This window comes from Labrus bergylta, chromosome 12 (genome assembly GCF_963930695.1).
Source record: "Labrus bergylta chromosome 12, fLabBer1.1, whole genome shotgun sequence".
NCBI classification, from domain to species: Eukaryota; Metazoa; Chordata; class Actinopteri; order Labriformes; family Labridae; genus Labrus; species Labrus bergylta.
Window position 1 is genome coordinate 17,384,268 of NC_089206.1, and position 22,477 is coordinate 17,406,744.

The following is a 22,477-nucleotide window of genomic DNA, read 5'->3' on the forward strand; positions in this document are numbered from 1 at the left end:
GACAGAGTGACATGCAGAGTTGCCCTTTTACACTGCTGACATGGCAGAAGAAGGTGCATTCATTATCCTTCACCAAACCTTTCAAGATTTTAATCAGAAATAAAACACAGCAGTTTCTTCGGGTCAATGCCCTTGAACCAGTTTGCTGCAGTCACTGAAGCTGCCATTGCAATTGATGAATATCAATCTTTATCTGTATAGCACAAATCCATAACACATGTTATCTTAAGACACTTTACACAAAGAGAAGGTCTAGGCTGTACTCTTTATTATAAATCAAATAATTTGAACCAATCAGTAGCACACTGCAGATTCCTGTGAACATAACCTAACATGTACATGGCTTGAAGAAGGGCCACTATGAGTAAGCCAGCAGAAGTGCAGTGAAACCCACAGGTCAGGTTATGTAGATGCAGCACATCAAGCAAAAGAGCTTGCCACATTAAGAAAAGCTCCTCTCTACAATATTTGCCCGCTCAAGACAGCAGAGGTGCGGATAGGATTGAATGTACTTGAAATGCAGTGGTGGAAGTTTTTATTAAATTAAATTCAGTTAGACACAGTGTTAATTTCCTCTTTATTACTTTACTACTAATTGCAGCTACATAATTTATTGCTGACTCTCAAAATGCAGGCTGTTGCTAGTATCATAATAACTGGCATATATAATACTGTATATTATACAACACAGTTTCCCCAGGCTTGTGCTTATTGTTTGTGTGCAGCCTTGTGGGATAAGCATTAGAGATAGCTGACCTTGATTGTTGCAGCCATGTTTTTGGCTGTTGGCTCTAAATGTAACATTGATGGGAGAAAGCAGGGAGGATTGTAATAATTCATAACCTGCACCTTTATTTGCACTTTATTTTTTCCCCTCACAATGTAGTCAGTGTGAATGCGGTTATTTTTTTGTCATAATGAGTAAATAGTTGGGACAGAGATAAATGTGCCACTATCCCCAAGCTTGATAATGTGAATGTGACATTTACAGCAAAGTGTAGGTGCTTCTAAATATCCCCCTGAATAATCTGTATCTTGCTGCAGGGCATGATCAATGCTATCTCATTTCCACCTACTGCATTTATTGGATTCAGTCCCCATGCTCCATTACCCTTACACACATGGAGGAGGAGGACAAAGATGGTTTTATTACTTGCCCAAGGGTGGATGAAAAGAATTGTGCTGCAAGTTTACATTATCATTATACCCCCTTTATCCATTCTGCCTTCATACCAGGTGCTGAACGCCAAGAAGAAAATAAAGAAAAAGAGATACAGCAACTCTGGGACGGTGAGTCTGACTTCTGCGATAAGAGCAAAGCCTCCTGGTGCACTTACATCCCTGCCCTCCAGTGCTTTTTGTTATTCATCAGAAAGTTTTCTATTGCATGAGATAGTTCAGCGATGTTTTTGTTCCATCCCTGGTTTCAGGGATTTTAACACAGACGGTGAAAGGGTAGAGGGGAAAACATTATCATGACTAAAGTCAGGATCAATAAACAAGTCCAAAGAAATGCACAAATGGGCTCTTATTTGTTACTGCCTTCAAAATGAACTCATTTACCCATTGTTACCCATGACAAGTAGTGTATACAGTGTGCCTTATGGCTTCAATATTATGAATCATCAAAACTAACTGTGGGAATCAAAGGATAATACACCATACCATACCATACCATATCATATACTATACCAAACCATACCATACCATATAGTTTAACATACCATACCATATATATCATACCATACCATATACTATACCAAACCCTACCATATATACCATAGCAAACCATACCATACCATATACTTTAACATACCATACCATATATATCATACCATACCATACCATACCATACCATATATATCATACCATACCATACCATACCATACCATATATATCATACCATACCATACCATACCATACCATATACTATACTATACTATACTATACTATACCATACCATCAGGGGCGGCTGTGGCTCAGTTGGTAGAGTCATCGTCTCTCACCTGGAAGGTCGAGGGTTTGATTCCCAACTCCTTCATTTACCAATTACGATTTACCATACCATACTGTACCATACCACACTACGCCATACTATACACTATACCATACCAAACCACAACATAACATAACATACCGTACCATACTGTACTGTACCATAAATCCAGGGCTGCCTCTCCCTATACGTGGAACATGCGTTTGCGTAGGGCCTCATAATTAAGGGCCTCCTTAACAAATTTTGCTTAGGGCCTCACCCTGGCCAGGGGCAATCCTGCATAAATCATACCGTATATACCATACCATATACCATATACTATATTATACCATAACATAACATATATCATAACATATATCATACCAAACCATATTTCGATACGATGCAAAATTGATATATTTGCAGCTACAAAATAAAAAGAACAATAATAGGAACAACCAAAAATACCTGATAACCAGGGAAATGTCAGCGAGGCTTTATACAGTGAGAAAACATTCACATTTGTAACATGCGTTTAAGATATGGCCCATGGGTGCTAAGGTGGAGAATCGACACCTCTACACACCAACATGATAACGTTACCAAATTAAATTGTAAAAAAAAAAAAAAGCTGCAATTCTTAAAGAACATCATAAGTTTACATAAGACAGGAGAGGTCCAACACAAGTGCATTTAGGGACAAAACAAGAATGCATTTCAGCACAGTGTGTTTGTGTCTCAAGGCGGAGGAGCAGAGTGAGCAGACAGTGTAAGCTATCTGCCTGACAGTGGATCACTTCATTTCTCTGAAAATAATAGATATATTTAATGCTTAAATGGCTCACCAAACATACTCTGGCTACCGTTAATATACAGTAAATAGGTCTGATGTCCGGGTAAAGTCAGTGTGTGGGAAAAGCTGGATGATCATGACCTATATTTATACTATATAGAAGAGAGGATAACACGCTAGGCACTGCATACATCTGCATATAAGGGCGGGCCAGCATACACACAGCGCTGGTCCACCTTTCCGACTCCAACATTTTAAAGTGGCACCATTACGCCCCTGTAACACCTCTGTAACTCCATTAACTCTGAGGTCGGCTCAGCTGAGGAACTATACGCGCCCCACCTTCATGACATTTACACTGATAGCATTGCAGAACAGAGGCACAGCAGTCCCATTCAGGTTCAAATCCAGGTTACTGTGGTTGCAGGGAGATTCACATATACCTAATAAAGCACAGACAATACAAACAAAATACAAAAAAGCAGGTGCATGATATATGGGCAAAGATGTGGAAGAGCATTAAGTGCACATAGATTCCAATTGTAAAATTTAATAAGCAATTTGATTTGTAAAAGTTACAGAACCTAGATCATTAAAATAGTTCAATTCATAGTAAATGAACCATTTAGAAGCATGAAGTCAGCGTTCCAGCATGCTATCTCTGTCCCTCCATATAAGACCCAAATGAAATTATCAACAACCACATAAAGCAACACAGAGAAGAAAAAACATGATACACACACATATCTTTTGATCCTCTCAGTAATGGCTGCCTGTTCTGCATTTTAGAACTGACTGAGTCTTCAAACAGACTCATTTTTTAAGATTGAGCTGGTGATCCGCTCAGGCTAGCATGTTGTACAAGGTCTCGAAACCAAACTGTTGCTCTCCGATCAGCTTACCGGACCACCTCATCCCATCTTGAACAGGCTATGTTAAATGGTCTTATATGACGAGTAAATAAACGTGTTAAGGTAATATCCTCTTATTTTGTGATTAAAATCTGCAGCTAGTTATCCATCTCACTGATCATCCATCAGCGCACAGCCACACTCATTTTCTCAGTGATTGTAGCACTAATACGCCACCCTGACCTTATGAAGTCATTTTGTGGGTGGTTAGCTCAGAGGTCAGTGTTCATTTATAGATTGGTTCATTTTGCTTTCCGTAATTAACAACCACAAGATAATCTGTTTGAACCTTTTTTTTCTCCTCCCTGCAGGTGTCCTTGTTGTCATTCAATGTGGAGTCAGAGCACACCTTCCTGGATTACATCAAAGGAGGGTGAGTCACATGTTTTTCTAATAATTATGTTGTTTCTATTTCTGTGAAAACACACTTTATTTAAATATTTCCTTTATCGCTCGGTCCTGAGGGTAATTATGCAGAAAGACTCAACAAAAATAAATGAAGGCCAATCTCGGCTTGGGAAATGTGTTTAGCTTTGCTGTGTGGTCTTGTAAACACGTTTGACATGAGAAGGCTGCAGTAATGGCAACATTTCATTATCTTAAAGTTGAGTTCAGTTGAGTTTAAAGGAACACATTCTTTTGGCAGAAATTGGTCATCATATACATAAGTATAATTTCCCAAGAGCATCATGACCCTTAAATAAGATATGTTTGGACATTACCTTAGAATGAGCTCTTCAGCTCTGCAGTGGTAATAGATTTCTTTCTCGGAGCCGCTATTTTACTTGGCTCATATTACTGCTTGTGTCTTTATTTGAATAATGCTGCTGCCAATTCAACTGCATCCTTTCCCTGAGCCTCATTTTGCTGAATATACATCGTGCTTCATGCTCTCATTTGTTTACCACCTAACTTAAATGTCCCTGTATTGAATTCTTTATAGATCTTTGTTGTTAGCCACCACAAGTTCTTGTCTGCCTCCAAACTTCCTAAGAAAAAGAAACATTAATGTAAGTCATTGTGTCTTCTGTTGCTGCTTCAGGATGCCAGTGGGGGTTCCACCAAAAACTCAAATAGCAGCTTTGATGAAATAGTAGAATAATAACCAACGTGCATACATGGGGCAGTGAGAGTTAAAAAAAAACACACCTTAACAAACTCCTCCAACTGTTTGCACAATTAAGACTATCAGTCAATACAAGGGGTTAACTTGATTTCTAAAACTTGCTGAAGTATTAGTGAGTCTTGCAGGCATTGTAAAACATGTCATTGCTGTGACTTAAACTTGGAAATAATGTGGCAGAGAATTCATAGTCTGCAATCTAACTGAGAAGAAATACATGCATTATTCAGCTGCCTGGACTGTGTCCTGTGCAGCACAAGCCACCAGCTACATTTCCTTTCACTGGCATGAGACTGATCTCACGGACTGGCCTGGATTTTGTTCACATGTCAGTGAGTCTGGCCCTTTAGGAGAAGATCTTGTCCACATCCACAACAACAGTGTGAATGAATATGAATGACTATGATAAAATATGGAGAAGATCTGAGAGCTTAATTAAAGGCGGCCAACCTGTCACATATGGAAATCTTTCTTGGTGGATCAGTGGCTGCCCTGGTTTTAGTGTTCTGCTTTGCCACTGATGGCTGGGTGTCCCAGATCTGTCCTGACGCTCACACAAATGGACACACATGATGTTACCACACAAATGCACTCACTCACATGCACTCAGAGTAAAGGTTTTTGTTTTTTACTTTGCTGGTGTAATTTGTCTCTGAGACTCTGTAGAAAAACAGAGGACGAAAGACAAACAAGAAGAAGGTCAAAATAAATATATACTGCATTTAGATTCACATTCCAGTTAATGGGTTTCCTTGTGTTTGTATCTTTTCATATTCATATTTTATATTCATAAAAACCCCAAATAACGCTTATCCAAGTTCTGAATAACCTAAACAGAGGCAGTGGGACTTGCTCATACAAGGACACGTACTCCCTGCTACTGTGAGTGCTTGAGTTAACATGAGTAGGATGGAGAGCTCAAACAAATGAGTAACAGACCAAATACAATGTTTAAATGTTTGTGATGATGGAGATTTACTGGAGTCAGATATGTCTACAATCTGCTGCCACAAGAGGGACAAAAAGTTAAATAGAAGGCCTGTCTGCAAATGTTAAAGCCAACATTATATCAGATTTTTATTCATAAACTGGAACAGATAATGATCTGTATACGTTCAAATTTCATAAAAAGATAATTTTCACAAAAAACAAATCAATGTGTCATTTTCACTCTGGAAAAATCCTGTTTCCCAAGTTCATAGAGAAAGTTATGACACTAATGCAATGATCAAAGATTTCACTGTCAAGCCATCGTCCCATGAGTTGAAAACAGAGCTGCAGAATGCTGAGTAAAACATTTTCATATTATATCCACAACCAATAAAATCCAGCACCACAAGAAACATTTCATACAGATGAGCCTGTCGAGCCCTTATACCTCTTCTTCTTACCTTGTCTGTGTTCCCACTGCATTATAAGGTTTATTAGGAGTATAAAATGCTGGAGTTATTGAACAGAAGGTTTGCCTTATGTTGGAATATAAACTAGTGAACATGACCTGCTCGTATATTCTTTCCCTTAGAAACACTTTCTCAGGAAAAAACTTAAACCCAGCAACTGAAATCTAGAAAAGTACGACACATGTTCAGCTTTTTTTAAGGTGAGAAAACAGTTTACAGCTACTTCCTACAAAATGTATTTCACTCTGAAAGATCTTCTTTCTTATAACAGAAAATGCGACACACACGTTAGTTTCACCTGAGTCTGATGTTCAGGTCATTTATTACTGGATCTCTGAGCTTTAGATGAGTTTGGAATTGAAATCTTAATAAAAACCGTCAGTATGAAGCTTGAAACAGCGTTTTACCCTTCATGCTCAATAAAAAGTTGTGATCTTCACATGAAACTGTTTCAGACAGAAACGAGAGACAGATTATCACTTTAATCAATTTGAACCAGCACAGGGAGTGAAGCGTTCTGTTGAGTGGTACTTCATCTTTTTGTTACAGACATTTAGAGATGTTAAAAGCTCATCGGTTCTTTTGTATGATTTCAATGATGTGCCTGGGAGAGGGCCTGATGACTAAGACTACTACTTTAAATACACCAGGGAGGGGATTTTTAGAAACATATCTAAAAAGACAAAAATCATTCCATTTTCTGTGTTCTGATTTTTGTCTCTTGAGGTGTTTTAAATCGTCATAAAAGATTTGCTGCAGTCTGTTGCCGTTGCCTCACTAATCGTTTATTAACCATGGAAGTCCTGGAGTCTCATACGAAGCTGCACAGATAAGAATATTCAGCCCCGGCGCGCTGGTGGCGCAGTGGTTAGTGTGCGCGCCCCATGTATGGAAGTCCTTTGATCCTCTAAGCGGGCGGCCTAGGCTCAAATCCCACCTGTGGTGTCATTCCCTACTCTCTCTCCCTGATTTATGAACCTATCCACTGTCCTATCTCTCCATTAAAAGCCCAAAAAGCCCAAAAATAAATCTTAAAAAAAAAAGAAAAAAAAAAAGAATAGTGAGCCCCTAAAAACAATGAAGGTTGTTTTCTTAGCCAAATAGTCTCTTAGGCCATAAAGCAAAACATTGACATGTTTTTTGGGGGGTCCATTAGATTCTGCTGTCAAATTTCATTAAAGAATGAAGTAGTGATGTAAATATCCCAAATTTAGATGATTTGATGCTCCATTCACTTTCTTTATGTTAATGAGTTCAACTCAGCACCAAGACCCAATAGACTTCACTTAAATCAACTCAATTAACTAACACACACATTGTTTTGCTCATATTAAATAATAATTTTAAGATAACTGATCAGTCTTCTGACAAGAAGCATGCAGTGGACAAGCAGCTGATTCAATTCCTATCACTGACAGGAATGAAGTTGTTACTGCATCCAAGTAACAACTGACCATATACTTATTATAAAAATAATGTGAGTCTGAGGTGCTGGTGGCCTAGTGGTTAGTTTGTATGCCCCATGTACGGAGTCTTTTGTCCTCGAAGCGGACGGCCCAGGTTCAAATCCAACCTGTTGCGCCTTTCACGCAAGTCATTCCCCACTTTCTTTCTCTTTCCCCGTTTTCCGACTCTGTCCACTGTCCTGTCTCTACAATAAAGGCATGAAAAGACTGAAAATACATCTAACTTTTTTTTATCATCTTCTTTGATTGAAAACAACGAGCTGAGAGGGCACCAAGATGTCTTTATAGGAACCAGCAAATACAAAACAGAAACATTTTAATCACAGTAATGAAGGACGTGGTTAGGTTCATTAAGACTATTTCAGGTGTTCAAATGAATTTAGAGTATACAGAAGCTGGCTTCATACTGCATAAAGCTGATGCCCTGTGTGGTATCATCGTTATTCTTTGAATTTGATTACAAAGAACAAGAAAAAAAAAAAGGAAATTGATTAACTCTCATTTGTGGTTGCTAAAACGAGAGCTATGCCTATTGTAAACTTCAATTTCTCTTTTTGTACCGTTAATTGAAAATGTAATTTACTTTTATAGACATCTACACTTCTCTATCTCATGACCTCTATGGTCTGCGTTCTATTGATTTCTATAGAAGCTCAGTGATTTAAAACACCTGTCTTAAGCACAATTAGACATATTTGAATTGATAAATCTAGGCCTTTTTTCACAAGTAAGACCGATAAGAGCTAAAACATTGATTCATTTATTGGAAAAATATATTGATTGCATCTGAATTATGCTGATGTGGCTTTCTTCTCCTACCTGTAATATACCGTATATACGAGCCAGCAGCTGGCTAGAGCAAATGTGCACGTTAGCTTATGTTCTTTGTAGGCTATCTCTGGATCAGTGTATGTATATTTTAGATAAACAGGCCAAATGTATCACTTGATTCACTGCTGTTTCTATTCTATCTCCATGATCTGTTGAAGAAACGGTGGCTAAAAGATTTAAGACGCAGCTGCAGAGATATTATTCCATGTCCATTCTGCTCAATCAAAAGCAAAATAAAAGATATTGCTTTCAACAGATTCTTGTCTTGCAGCAGATTGCAGGACAGACCGATGAAGAAAATAAACAAGATTACTAGTGCTGGCAGAGGAGGGACGAAATAATGAGCGTGCTGCTTATCCATGATGGGTGAGATTAAGTGTATCCATGGAAAAAGAAACAGCAGGCTTACAGTGGTAGAAGACGTTCAGGAGGGGGTCAATTTATACTGAAAAGCTTTAAGCTGTTAACCATCTTTATGGAGTCTGTTTTCAACCAAACATCCATCAGATTTACAGTATATCTACAGTATAGGCAAAATTAGCTGGTGCTGTCTCAAAAGGCTTCACCCACATTAAGAAAAGAAACCACAACTACAACCTTAACCCTCAAAGTGAGGATGATACAAACCTCATTAGAAACAAAGGTTTGGCCCCACTGGGACAGTGAAGCAATGGGTGCAAGAGGAGAATAAATGCATGTTTCATCTCATTATAAAAGGAATACAGTTGAATTGACCAAATAACTTCAGAGGAAACAAAGAAGCTGATGTTCTCGCCAAGTATGAACAAAACAATTGGTTGAACATTTCCAATCTCGTTTGTAGTTCATGTCCAACAAATCACTCCCACAACACCTTTTTGTAAAGGATGATCTTTTGGAAGTTGCACCTGGAAGAATCATTCTGATTAAGCAAGAGTCACAAAATACTTCTGAATCAAATTGTTGTTTCGTTCCAACCTTAAATTTGATGTATTCACTCAATCTGCAGAAACAACATTTACAATGTATGAGTTCTGGCACACTGAGTGTTTATCCGATGGATGAGTTGGTTTCGATTTGGAATGTGTGATACTGTAGCTGAGTGAAAATAGATGAATCTTTGTTCAACTCAAATGTATGAAAAGCGAATGGAAGAGTAAAACGGCTTAAACTGAAAGCCTGCCAGACATGCCCTCCAGAGAGACAAGTGGATAAATAGAAGCAGAGTTGTGATTTAAGCCGTAAAAATCTGATCTAAGACCCAGATTGGATATTTACGAGTCCTTCTATTGATTCCTCTGCTTTCATTTGTGTTTGCTTTACTGTTCCTTTTCTAACAGGTGATAACTAACATGGTGCATTTTAGATGACTTCGTAAAGTGCATGTTCAGCAAGCAATTTCTTCTCCCGACACAGCGTCACATCCTGACTGGCTTCACAGTGAATTGGTTATTCATAAATTTTCATTAGCATTCAATAGAAGCAGAGATATAGTCAAATATAGGCTAATTAAAGTCCAAAAGCCTCACACTGCTCCAATTCTCCAAGGCTAATGAAAGATTTATATTCTTTTCTTCAGATGTCGAATAGTTCTTTTAAATTGAATCTGCAGAGAGACATCAGCCGTGTAATGGCTTCTGAGGAGCCTCTATTGTGTGGAGAGCTTATTAAGCTTTAATAGTTTTATCCCACAATATCCTGTTGTTCTAAAAAAGGGAGGAATTGATACTGTATATTTTACTTAGCGGTCAGACTGCAGCATTTTCACAGGAGCACACCTTAGTCTTTTCTTTGTCTCTTTCTTTCACTGGCTTTTGAGATCCACCCCGTTCTATAAATCAGGAGATGACCATGGCAGTGTTTGTCTTCTAGGTTTTATTTTAGTTCATATATAGTAGTTTCTTAATACAGAAAACATGGTTTCAATCATTTAATGGTGCAATATTTCAGTTTCTGTGAGATGTATTGCTATACTTTGTTCTGCTTTGATGTTTCATGCTATCATCTCCACACCATCACTTATTTTATTAAGTGTACAGGTTGGCAGAGATTTTCTTTTGAATGTATCTACAATCATTTCACACACAGTGCTTGTTCCTGCTTCCATGTGCACCTGAGAACGTGTTTAGGCTGTGCACAGGGCACCCTTTTGGCCATTTAGATGAAGTATCTACAGTAATGTTGTTTTTGTCTCTGCGACCCCAAAATATTGTGACAAGTGTTCTGCATTAAGAGTCTTTTCTCTACTTGATCTTTCGTTCTTTATTTTTTAAGGCTACTTTTACTAACAGACTAAATATTTTAGAACATCATTTCCACGGGGGATAGGGTGAACATGTTCCCTTTACTTTTCAAAATGTCCACTTTCATCATGTCGGTTTATACTAAATTCTCTCCCAACATGATTCTCCTACTTTCCAGCCACCACAGTCAAGATGATAGGAGATCAGAGTTCTATTTGACTCTCCCTCAATTATTACCAAACACTTCAACAAGGAGCAACAACAACTGGACTTGTTTTACCTCTCAGGCTCTGTACTAGCTCCCTCATCTTTCTGATGGGTGCTGTTTGTGGGTTTGAAAGGAATAGGAGCAGACATTAAACAGGGCTAAAAGAAAGAGAAGAAAGTACCTTCTCTTCTGTTTCTGTTTTTTTTTTTTTAACATTTATTTTGGGGCTTTTTGCCTTTATTTGATATGACAGTGGATAGAGCAGGAAACAGGAGAGAGAGAGTGGGGATTGACATGTGAGAAAATAAGTTATAGGCTGGACCCCTACCTGGACCGCCCGCTTGGAGGATTATAGCATTCTAGATGGGGCGCGACTTAACCGCTAGCCCATCTGCGCCCCTTCTTCTGTTTCTTTTTGTTTGTAAATTAAATAATTCAATACTGGTTTTGAACGTCACTCAAAGATAAGCCGACAAAGCAGAGTTTTCTTAACAGAAAAAAATGAAAATCAGAAACTGTAAGGATGTCTACTGCATGATAATAAGAAAAACGATTCAATAGAATTACTTTTATTTATAATGTAAAATGCAAATTTAAGGATTTAAAACTCGCCAACCACACATACACACACACACACACACACACACACACACACACACACACAAGCCTCTGTAACCAGTTCTACACACCTGGTTACATGAGCCTGCACTCCATTAAACAAAAGCGTCAATCTGCTCATTGATGTCTTTTTTGTTGGCTATGTTTCAGCACATGTCGATGAGATCATAGGTGCACTGTAGCTGCTGTCTCTGTCACATCGTTTTACATACAATATCCTACCCAGTGCAGATTGCCAAGACTGCAGGGATTTCACATTACAAAGACTCCTGCCATATGGTGTTTGTCTAACTGAGAGGGGGAAGTCAATATGACACAGATAGGTTTGTTGCCTATTTTAAACCACTGCAGTGATTCAAGGTGACACACAAACTGGTGGAGCGGCTGTCTCTAGAGCTGAGGAAAACTGAAGAAAAGGAGATTATGATGGAGTTAATTACCATATAAAATAACAGAGTGAGGCCGTCAAGGAAATATGGGATTTAGTTCTACTGTATTTGGGAAAAGTATTGGATCAGGTTGGAGGGGGTCATTAAAGGCCAGTGTCAGATTAATGAACTGATTAAATGTAGGCAATAGTGCTTTTCTTTTAATTTGTCCATGGAGCAACAGATGACTCAATAAGAAAGTTAGAAAAATGAAAAATGTCTGAAAAATTACCTGCTCAAAAGGACTTTAGATTTAAGGAAAAAATAATAACCTCAGAAAGGCCTCCATTCACTGGTCCTTTCCAAGAAGACCTGCAAAACAGACAACCATACTGCAGCATCAGTCAAAAGCAATCTGTATTGATTTTGTAGTCTCAAAAGAATTTGTGAGCTCCCAACTGTGCTTCATAAGTGAAATACAGAAAATATGACAAACCAATGTGCTCAATACAGACATATGTGGGATGGAAGATGTAATACTGACCCCTCATGATATTGGCCTTTTTGTTTCACAGCACTGCTCTCTAATAGAAAGGGGCACCGCTGAGAATAACATGATCTTTGAACCTGTTCATCCTCATAGAAAAGCAGAACCATAGAGGATTGAAATGTTGCAAAGAACACACTGGTCATTTTTAATGATGCAAAACATAACATGTAGACTTTAGATATGAATATATTCTTAGAGGAAGTTGAAGAAATGAATCACTAACATGTGCCCAGAAAGGAGGCACTCCTCTCACTTAACACGTTAATTGGCTTTAAATGCTGTAAATGTGACACTGGTCCATGCCATTTCACTCACAGCTAAGCTAATATTGGAGGGTGGACCTCCCTGTAATGCTCTGATGACCTGACTGTAATTGGCAGGTTGACTGACAGTTTCTCCTGTCCTGCGCTCTCCCTTTACTCTAACTCACCATCTTGCTTTTCTAGTCAAACCGTGAAAACTAACCAGAGAAATCAGCAGAGACGGTCCAATTGAGGCAGCATGCCATTGTAACAATTCCCCTTTGTCCGCTGAGCGGTCCGGCTCAATGCTGATTAATGAGCTGGGGTCAGAATCTCCCCAGGAGGAAGCCACCATTATCTTGGATACTGTGCTTGTGGGAATTTCTGAATGGAGCTGAAGTCAGAAAAGGCAATCAGTGTTAATCACAATGAAAGAGCACACACTCTGATATCTGAGCTCCCCTTTCCCTATGCTCTACGTTTCTCGGGGGAAACGGGAAAAATCCAGCGGAGACTAGTTAGGCCATGTTTAGTTTCTTAGCATAAGAGGCTCATGAATAAAACATCTCTTATAGTTTTTGGAAGTATTGCAGTGCTGATTTTCCAGATTGATGGAAGGGAAAGAAAAACATCCATTTTCCATAGATCATACGACAGCCAATGAGGAAAAATAGCTTCCTCAGTGTGTTCAGCCAAGAGATTTAGCTAGCTGCAGCAACTCATCCTGTGTTTATGGGGAACATTTTAGAGACTGTGGGATGTGTTTGTGATTTTGGCTTTTATTTGTTTGTGGTTAAATCTTTAAATGAGAGACTTTACAAGCTTAGGTCTTTACTGTATATATAAAGATTAAGGAAATGTATCCTTTCTCTGTTTCCTAATACCAAGCATTAAAACCTGGATAAGATGTTGTACTGATAATAAACCTGGTTGTCAGCACTACTCTGGGTTTTGTTTTGTCACACCTCCTCTCAGATGAGAGATTGAGAGCACAGTGAAACCTGGCAGAGCCTCATTAAACTGCAGCATCGAGCTTTTGCTGCCTCTGTTTTGTTAACAGCATCCTTTCCCTCATTCATCTGTTTCAGGACTCAGATTCACTTCACAGTGGCCATTGATTTCACTGCATCAAATGGTGAGTGTTTTGGTACCATCACCCTGCTCTGCTTCCATTTATCCTCTGATGTACGACTGTGGAGTTTTCCATGAATCAAAGATGGAGCTGGAGTTTTCTGTCTGCTTGTAATAGTCTATCTCTTGTCTTGTTAGACTTGTACAAAGAGTAGATAAAGCGTTATAAATGATTAGGATATGCTTTAAGAACAAGTAAAAAAAAATGTATCCTGCTCAAAATACAAGAAATAAATAGGTACTAAAGACATTATAGAGAGGCAAAACAAATTGAAAATTAGATTTAGATTTTTAATAAATACAAAGAAATAGTCTTAGTTGAAATAGCCAGTGTGGGTATTTAAAGTACTTTCTTTTATATTATGTATATTACTTTTATATATATTTCAAGCTATTTAATACTAGAACTCAATAACTTTTTGCCTTCCAACTGCCTTTTTGCCTTCATTGGATAGGACAGCTGAAGAGAGACAGGAAATGTTTAGAGCAGAGAGTGGGGGGTGACATGTAGCAAAGGGCCGAGGTCGGATTCGAACCCACAGCCGCTGTGATTAGGACCATAACCTCTGTACATGTGGTGTGCGACAAACCGCTAGACTATCGGCACTCCCACAATTTAATAACTTTTAAAAGCAAATTTTAATCAACTATATTTATCTCTTTTATTTGTAACAATGACTTATAATTACAGATTGAGCATCCCTGCCCACTTTACCATTTAGGAAATTAACATAAAGAATCAGGTCATATATTTGACTTTATTCTGAATCGGACTATTCTACTAGCTTTTTTTTTACTTTTGTTCTTTTTACGTTATTCCTTTTTTCTCTTGCTTCAGCATTATATTTTAATGATCCATCCAGAAATTTCTAAACTTTAACTTTAGCTTTTAAACACACAATATAAACGTTACATTCCAGTGTAACACTGGGATAACATCAAGCTCCATCTCTGACTCAGAACATCCAATTTAGTCTCCGTTCACACATGTTTCCCTGGCTGCAGCTGTCAGTTTGGTGTCAGTCTGAGGGTCTGCATCACTGACTCTGACTCCTCTTATCATGAAAGGAAATCCATCCCAGTCCACTTCACTTCACTACATGAACCCGTACCAGATGAATGCCTATGCCATGGCCCTGAAGGCTGTGGGAGAGATCATCCAGGACTATGACAGTGATAAGATGTTCCCTGCGCTGGGATTCGGTGCTAAGCTGCCCCCTGATGGGAGGGTCTCCCATGAGTTTCCTTTGGTGAGTGCACGATGGATTTATATATTCAGGTTGTAATTCTGCGTCAGAATTTTTCCTATAAGATGAATTGATTCTTCAGAACATGTTTGGGTTCCCAGTGGAGTTTATCACTGGGTGTGTGTGCTCTGTGTGTTTATACTCTCTGCAACATGTATGGATAAGTATGTTTTCATGTGCAATATGGATGTGTGCATTTTGAGCTGATTGCCGCTACACCTCCAACATGCATAATTCAGAGTGAATCCCATTTACCTTTTATAGTGCAAATCAAGCTGTGTGAGGCTGAAGGATTCTTAAATCAGTGTGGCTTCTCCTTGCCAGCTAATGTTCTCTGCCTGCCTCATAGTACAGCCTAATGAGGAGTCTGTCTACAGGGTAATGTCTGCATCACTCCATGTTTCCACTGAAATTAGCAAATTAAGATTCATCTCAGCGTATAATTGAAGCTTCAATCTTTCACGCTCTTGTCCTGTAAGTGTGTTTAAAAGTGAAATTATAGTCCAGGATGAACTGTTTGTCATTCATGTTTTGTTTTTTTAGAAACTTTCCTCAAAGTTAAGAATCTTTTAAACAAAAGTTGATACTTTTGGGGGTCAAGAACGCTTTCAAAACGTCACTGAGCAGAACACTTCACAGGGCCTTTCTGCCTTTTCTCTGCAAAGAAGGCACCAACTTCTAAATGTATTTCACATTTCTACTACATATATGACCCAATGTCAATACAGATTCATGTTTCAACAGGTGAAGTATCCCTTTAAGTACTCTTATTCTCATTATTAGGCATTCAAAGAGAGTACATTCACGTTAATCTAATTTTAGAAGAGAGACTGTAAACAAACCTCTTTTTCCGTACTTTATACGAAAGTCAAATGTCCTCATCATTTCTACAGATCCCAATAGGTTTAATGTTTTCCTTTGCTGCAGTGATGTAGAGGTGTACTCTGCAGTGTGTCAGTACCATAGACTGTTAATAATCATGGACGACGCCTGAGTGCTATCACCCATTGGTTTCTAAAGGGCTGTTTTGGAAGCTTCCATATTGGAAATGCTGACTCTACCAAACTTTGGGTCAACATAACAACAGGCAGAGAGCTGGAGCTGAGGCGGGCTTTGAGTCTCCTGGCAAACCGCTACACCGCAGCCGCTTGCAGTCAGATCTGTCACGCCTCTAATTTCCTGGTCTTTTGGAGCCGGCCTCAAGCAGACACTCGAGAAACCAAAGGTTTTTTTTTGCACTTTCGCATTGGCTTCATTTTTCCACTCTGGAGGTTGCAGCTTGGTCAGTACACTGTGACGTCACTGATAAGATAAAACATGCACTTTTGTTAACACCGATGACTAATGATGGTTGCTCTCGGGGGCTTCAACAGATGAATTTGAAAGTTTCAAACTGTTTTTGAGTCTTTAAGTTTATTCTCAGACACGTTGTGGTACAACTGAGACAAAGGTTGTTTACATTAGCTATTTACTGTTATGTCCCTGTTATATTCCATTCAGACTGTAATACTATATTGAATACAGTGGTTTATATTCAATTCATGTTTTGTTTTTGTTTTTCTCAGAATGGCAACATTGAGAATCCCTACTGTAATGGCATGGAGGGGATCCTCGATGCTTACCATCAAAGCCTTAAGACAGTTCAGCTGTATGGACCCACCAACTTCTCTCCTGTTGTTAATCATGTGGCGAGGTAAACGCACACACAGCTGTCCTAGTGAGCATTAAAGAGCACATGTATGCACAACCCTTTGTAAATGATCTTCCCCCTGATGCACACGTTGTTACGTTTATAAGACAGTGAGTGATGTCTTTTCTTTGAATGGAGATGAACAAATGAAAGGAACATAAACAATCAGCTTCATGCCTGAAATAAAAATAAATGGTTAGCATGCATGTGCAGGTGTCTTTCAGACTGTATGTGGAAGCCTTCAAGTTATTGTATCTAGTACATATGTATGTTTGTGTAGGTGTGGATGTGTGCATGAATACAAACTTGCACCGATGACCCTCTACAGGGTTTCCAGCAAACACTACACTATTCCTGCCTTTGAAAAAAGAAGAAGTGAATGTTTTGAAGGATGGAAACCGCAGAGAGATTTTTACAAGGCATAGATGTACACTGACCCCAAACTGTTTTTGAATTCTGGACTCAACAGTACTCCAAAGTTTTCTGTAGTCGATGAACACTCAGCAGGCTCAGTCTGGGACTTAGGTCTCAGTAATGATGATTCATGACTTTGCTTGTACTTGAATTATAATGATTCACTCTTGGCATCAACTTTAGATTAGATTTCCTGCAGAGTTAACCACAATTAAAAACGACTTCATAAGGAAATGCTCAACTTTTAACACCACATCCAGATTTGATAAACACTTGAAAAATGGTTTGTTGCACACCATTTACACTTGAATCTCATTGAATTAAAAAGGTTGTTATGCCCAATAAATAATGTCACATTATGTCTTTAAGGATTCTGGGTTGAATGCAATTGAAAACTTTATGCATTTAAACTTGTACAAATCCACTCTACTTGCCCCAAGGGTGCAGTTTAACTAAGGATGCAGTAAAACTCAAGTACTGCAAATTAGTCACTGTAGACTAGATAAAATACAATATTGGGTTTAATGCTACATTTATTATTATTATTATTATTATATGTGGTTAAATGTCTGCGGTCTGCCACACAAATGTATTCAAGCATGCTTTTATCACTAACAGGACACGCTCTTTGAATATAATGCCGACCCCTAACAGCCAAATTTAACAAATCAAAAGCGAGATTGAGGGCTGATCTCTGACCTGTCCTTGGCGCTCACGATGATCTATGATGTGTTTTCCCCTGTTTGCTCATCAAGTCAGGTCAGAAAAGTGCTAGGCAATCAATAATCCTCTGAAAGAATAAGACTGCAGCACTTGCATAAACAGTTTAATAAATTATTCATAGAGCAGCCAGTGATGGGCAATTGAAACTAGGCCACACTCTCTGTGGAGTCTCGGATGGGTTTCGTAACAGTGCATGGATAGACCTCTGAGACACGACGAGCTATACAGCAGATTTGACTGCTTTACACATCTATATAAAGCTTTTCTGTCACCCGCTGGGCAAAACGGGACTTTGTTTCTCAAGAACATGTTCTTCAATGTTTTTTTTTCCTACCTCTGACACAGAGGCTGCTGACCTGATGCTCTTAGATTTTCTGTCTGGTTGTTCAAAACAATCTCTGAGTTTGCTGTAGTCGGTAAACATGTATCTGTTTTAGTCTTCGCTTTTCTTTATAATGACCTGTCTCTGTGTCTGTGTGCTGATGACTCCTCTGTTTTAGGTATGCAGCAGCGGTGCAGGATGGCTCTCAATACTTTGTACTGCTCATCATCACTGATGGGGTCATATCAGACATGGCTCAGACCAAGGAGGCCATAGTGAATGTAAGTACTGTTCTGAAACCTCCCACAGCATGTATACCTCTCCCTCTCCCTCCCCCTCTCCCTCTCCCTCTCCCTCTCCCTCTCCCTTTACTCTGCAGGGCTCTATATTGCAGGTGCTCTAAGTTGACTGTGGCACCAGTCTTTCTGTTACTTCCAGGGGTTTATAAACTAGAGCCACTAGATTTGAGGATTTATGGGATGTTTCTGCTCCACTTGTTTCCCCCCCTGTGTTGGGGTGTTCTGTTTGTCCAATATGTTTCCTTTTTATTGAGTCCCTCAGGAGGCTGTGGGGCTCAGCTGAGATTCTCTCTCAGGTGAACAGGTTTGCTTTATTAGAGGCATGGTTCTTATCCAGCACATCGACTGCAACAGCTTTTGTTTCTCTAATGCCTTTCCTGCATTCAGCATATTAACTGGAGCTCATTTAAAGTTGCAGTATAAATGCAATGGCAAGAAATTACATCACCATCCAGGTTGGCCCTCACAGCAGCACAGAGCACTGACCCCCAGCAGACTGGGTTTAAAGGGAATTTGCGACTGTTAATCAAACCATTCGAACAGCCACACCTTCCTTTTAAGATCTTGTCTGCTGCTCTGCACTGCTCAGCCTGAAGCTGCTCTGTCCTGCTGACCACCTGACTACTCTGCCCTCAGATTAAAGGACTGAGTGACCTGCTTCACTCGAAAAAAAAAAAAAATCCTTGCAAAAGAGAAATGGGGAACTCAAATGTGGGCACATTTGGTTTCTTATTTGTGCTTTCTGATGCAGTTTTGTATTTTCTATGATATCCTAAATGACTGAAAATGGCAGATATCTATACTGGTTTTTACCAGATTGTAATGTAACGTTTATTTTACTCTTCTTGTTTTCAGTTAACCACAGCTTTGCCCTCAGTGAGTAATATGTCCACTCATCTAACTGGACAGCATTAGCGGCCAGCTTTTTGATGTTTTTCCTTTAAGCTCAAAATGTTGTATTAGGATTTTAAATAACGAAAGAGGTCTGTCTGTGTGATCTGGGAGGCACAGCTATAAATGAGTTTGTGCCCAGGTATTAGGTTAAGTCTGCTCTTACAGACTGTAGTCTGGATAGGAGGCTGGCTCAACCACTAACTTAATGGAACATGAATATTTTGTTATTTTGAGACACACAAAGAACAGCCAATGTTAATATTCTGGCCAACTCTGAACACTTACTCACTAAAATATATCATGCTGTATCCTACTATTACATTTTGTATAATAAATTATTTGAGAAGAACCGTATGTAGAAATATTTTATGATGAACTTTCTTTTTATATAAAGTTTCTCCATGTGTCTATGACTTCAATAACTTATTTCACTAATCTCACCTTTGACTTCTTCTACCCCACAGTCACGAGATATTCTTGCTGAATAGAATCAACAGAATTAATCATTCATTGATCTCGTATTACATAAATAAATGTGAATAACAGCTAACATATTAAACTGCATTGGGCTGTTAGCTTGTGGTTAGCTAACATAGCAATAATATACATAGTATGGTAAATGTTTGGATTTATGCTGGCCAAAGGTTTCTAAATGTGATTAGGGTGTTATTTATTCATCTCACCCTTTTAATTCCCCTCGTGATGTATGATCCTAAACACGACTATTTGATTTATATTTGATGCTTGAACCAAAGAAACTGGACTAGTTGAGGATATTGAGATCATGATTACTCATTGAATTGACGTCTGCATCACAAGCATTTATCAAACTTAAACACTTTAACATTCTGGACAAGAAATAAGGGAAAATTAATATGTCAAAATTGTTTAAATGCATACAAATAATAATAATTATAATACATCAATAATAATTACACATGTGGCCAAAATAGAACAACTTTGAAACATTTACCTCACAAAACAAAACCTATGGAGAAAACAAACGCTACACAGCATGCAGCACAGTAATTGTTTTATCCCAATTACCTTATTATGATTGTGGGAAGGCAAAATCGTAATTTAAATCGAAACTCTGTTAATTGCCCAGCACTACTTACCAGCATGCATTCGGGAGCATATTGGCAGTACATTAGATAATGAATAGCACATATTAATAATCTCCTTATTCCTGCTCACTGATTGTATCAAAGGAAGTTGGTGTAAATAAATAACAATCTAAATATGGTTTGCTTATAAGGCATATAGATACAGTAATAAGGAGATATTGAAGAATGCCCTTCATAAATAGTGGCAATTGTTACAAAGTTAGGTGTTGCAGAATAAAGCTCAAATAAGTGATTTGTGATGACATTAACTCTATGTAATATTTTGTATTTCTTATTAGGATTTGATGTAACTCTCTGTTGTACCAAACTCGGCCCACTTGTCTTTTTCTATTGAAATTACATCACATCACATACTGTAAGCTTAAGATGCTTTAACTTCCACCAAACTGTGACTTCAATATTGTCACAGCTAATGAGCTCATTAAGCTAGTTGCCAAAGTGTAAGCATTTTCAATATTAATATTCATCCACCATGCATCTAAACACAAAGCATCTAAATGCACAAAAAGTAAGGAAATTTGTGTTTGATAGATTATTTCTTTGTTGTAACAATGCTTCATGGCAATAAATCTTATACCGTTGGAAAGCCTGTTTATTTCCCTTTTAAATGGTTCCACGTTTGTAAGGAACATGCATTTGTGGGATAAGCCTCAGAGCTGAGTATGTAGGTTGCACCAGTGAAAACTTGCCAAATCTTCTCTGCCAATGCCAAACAGCTTATTCTGCTGTTGCTATTGACTCTTGTTTTGAGCTTCCGGTTCCCCCGGGTTTTGACAATCCGATGCCTGAGGAACCGTAGGCAGTCTTTTACAGATTTGCAGTCAAGGTTTGCAGGACGATATGGCTGACAGCTCCCTACCCAGACAATCCGAGAATGCTATGCTAATTGCTGCACCGATAGGGTAACAGCTTTGGTGGAGGCAGTGTGATGATGTGGGGCGGCATCTCCCTCACTGGAAAAATTAGGCTTGTCATTGTTGGAGGCAATCTCAATGCAGACAGATATCGAGATTAGATTCTACAACCAGTGGCAATCCCATATCTCCACAGAATGGGACCAAACTCTATCCTCCAAGTTGACAACGCTCGCCTCCAAAGAGTGGGGTTTATCAGATACTACCTCCAGAATTTGGGAGTGGAGAGGATGGAATGGCCTGCCTGCAGTCCTGACCTCAAGCCCATTGAACACTTGTGGGAGTAGCTTGGGCGTGCTGTTCATGCCAGAGTGACCAACACAACCACATTGGCTGACTTGCAACAAATGCTGGTTGAAGTATGGGAATGCCATCCCACAGCAGTGTGTGACCAGGCTGGTGACCAGCATAAGGAGGAGGTGCCAGGCTGTTGTGGCTGTGTATGGTTCTTCCTCATGCTACTGAGGCTCCTGTTTGTTAAATGAATAAATTGTAAAATTGCCAGCATGTCTTGTTTCTTCAGACTTCAATCAGCCAATCCACTAAACAACACCAAACAAGAGTCAACAGCAGAATAAGCTATTTGGCATTGGCAGAGAAGATTTGACAAGTTTTTCATGGCACAACCCACATACTCAGCTCTGCTGCTCATCCCACAATTGCATGTTCCTTACAAATGTGGCTCCATTTTAAAGGGACATAAACAGTCTTTCCAACAATACAAGATTTATTGCCAAGAAGCAATTTACTAAACACACATTTTCTTACTTTTTGTACAATGTTTATTTAATTTCCAATCATATTGTTTCTGGGTTAATGATACCTATGAGGCATAAAAAAAGTCTTTAAATTGCAGTAATTGTTATAATGAGAAAACGTTTCTGCTACTAGTGTCTGTGTATGTATTGTGTGTCTGTGTGATAACAGGAGGGACTGTGTGTTAGGACAAATTGATGGATTGAGATCCCCTGAGTGACTTTAGGGTACAGGTGAAGTAACAAATGATGTA

General features: G+C 38.8%; 1 protein-coding gene across 2 annotated transcripts in view; it reads left to right on the forward strand.

Moving 5' to 3' along the window:
• Positions 1–22,477, forward strand: part of cpne5a (copine Va) — a 74,326-nt gene that overhangs the window by 45,262 nt on the left and 6,587 nt on the right. For both annotated transcript variants that reach the window (XM_020648255.2, XM_020648256.2), the window contains 6 exons: positions 1,237–1,290; positions 3,991–4,052; positions 13,796–13,842; positions 14,907–15,088; positions 16,651–16,778; positions 18,413–18,515. In XM_020648255.2, coding sequence (XP_020503911.2) covers positions 1,237–1,290; positions 3,991–4,052; positions 13,796–13,842; positions 14,907–15,088; positions 16,651–16,778; positions 18,413–18,515 — 576 coding nt within the window. The remainder of the gene's footprint in view (positions 1–1,236; positions 1,291–3,990; positions 4,053–13,795; positions 13,843–14,906; positions 15,089–16,650; positions 16,779–18,412; positions 18,516–22,477) is intronic.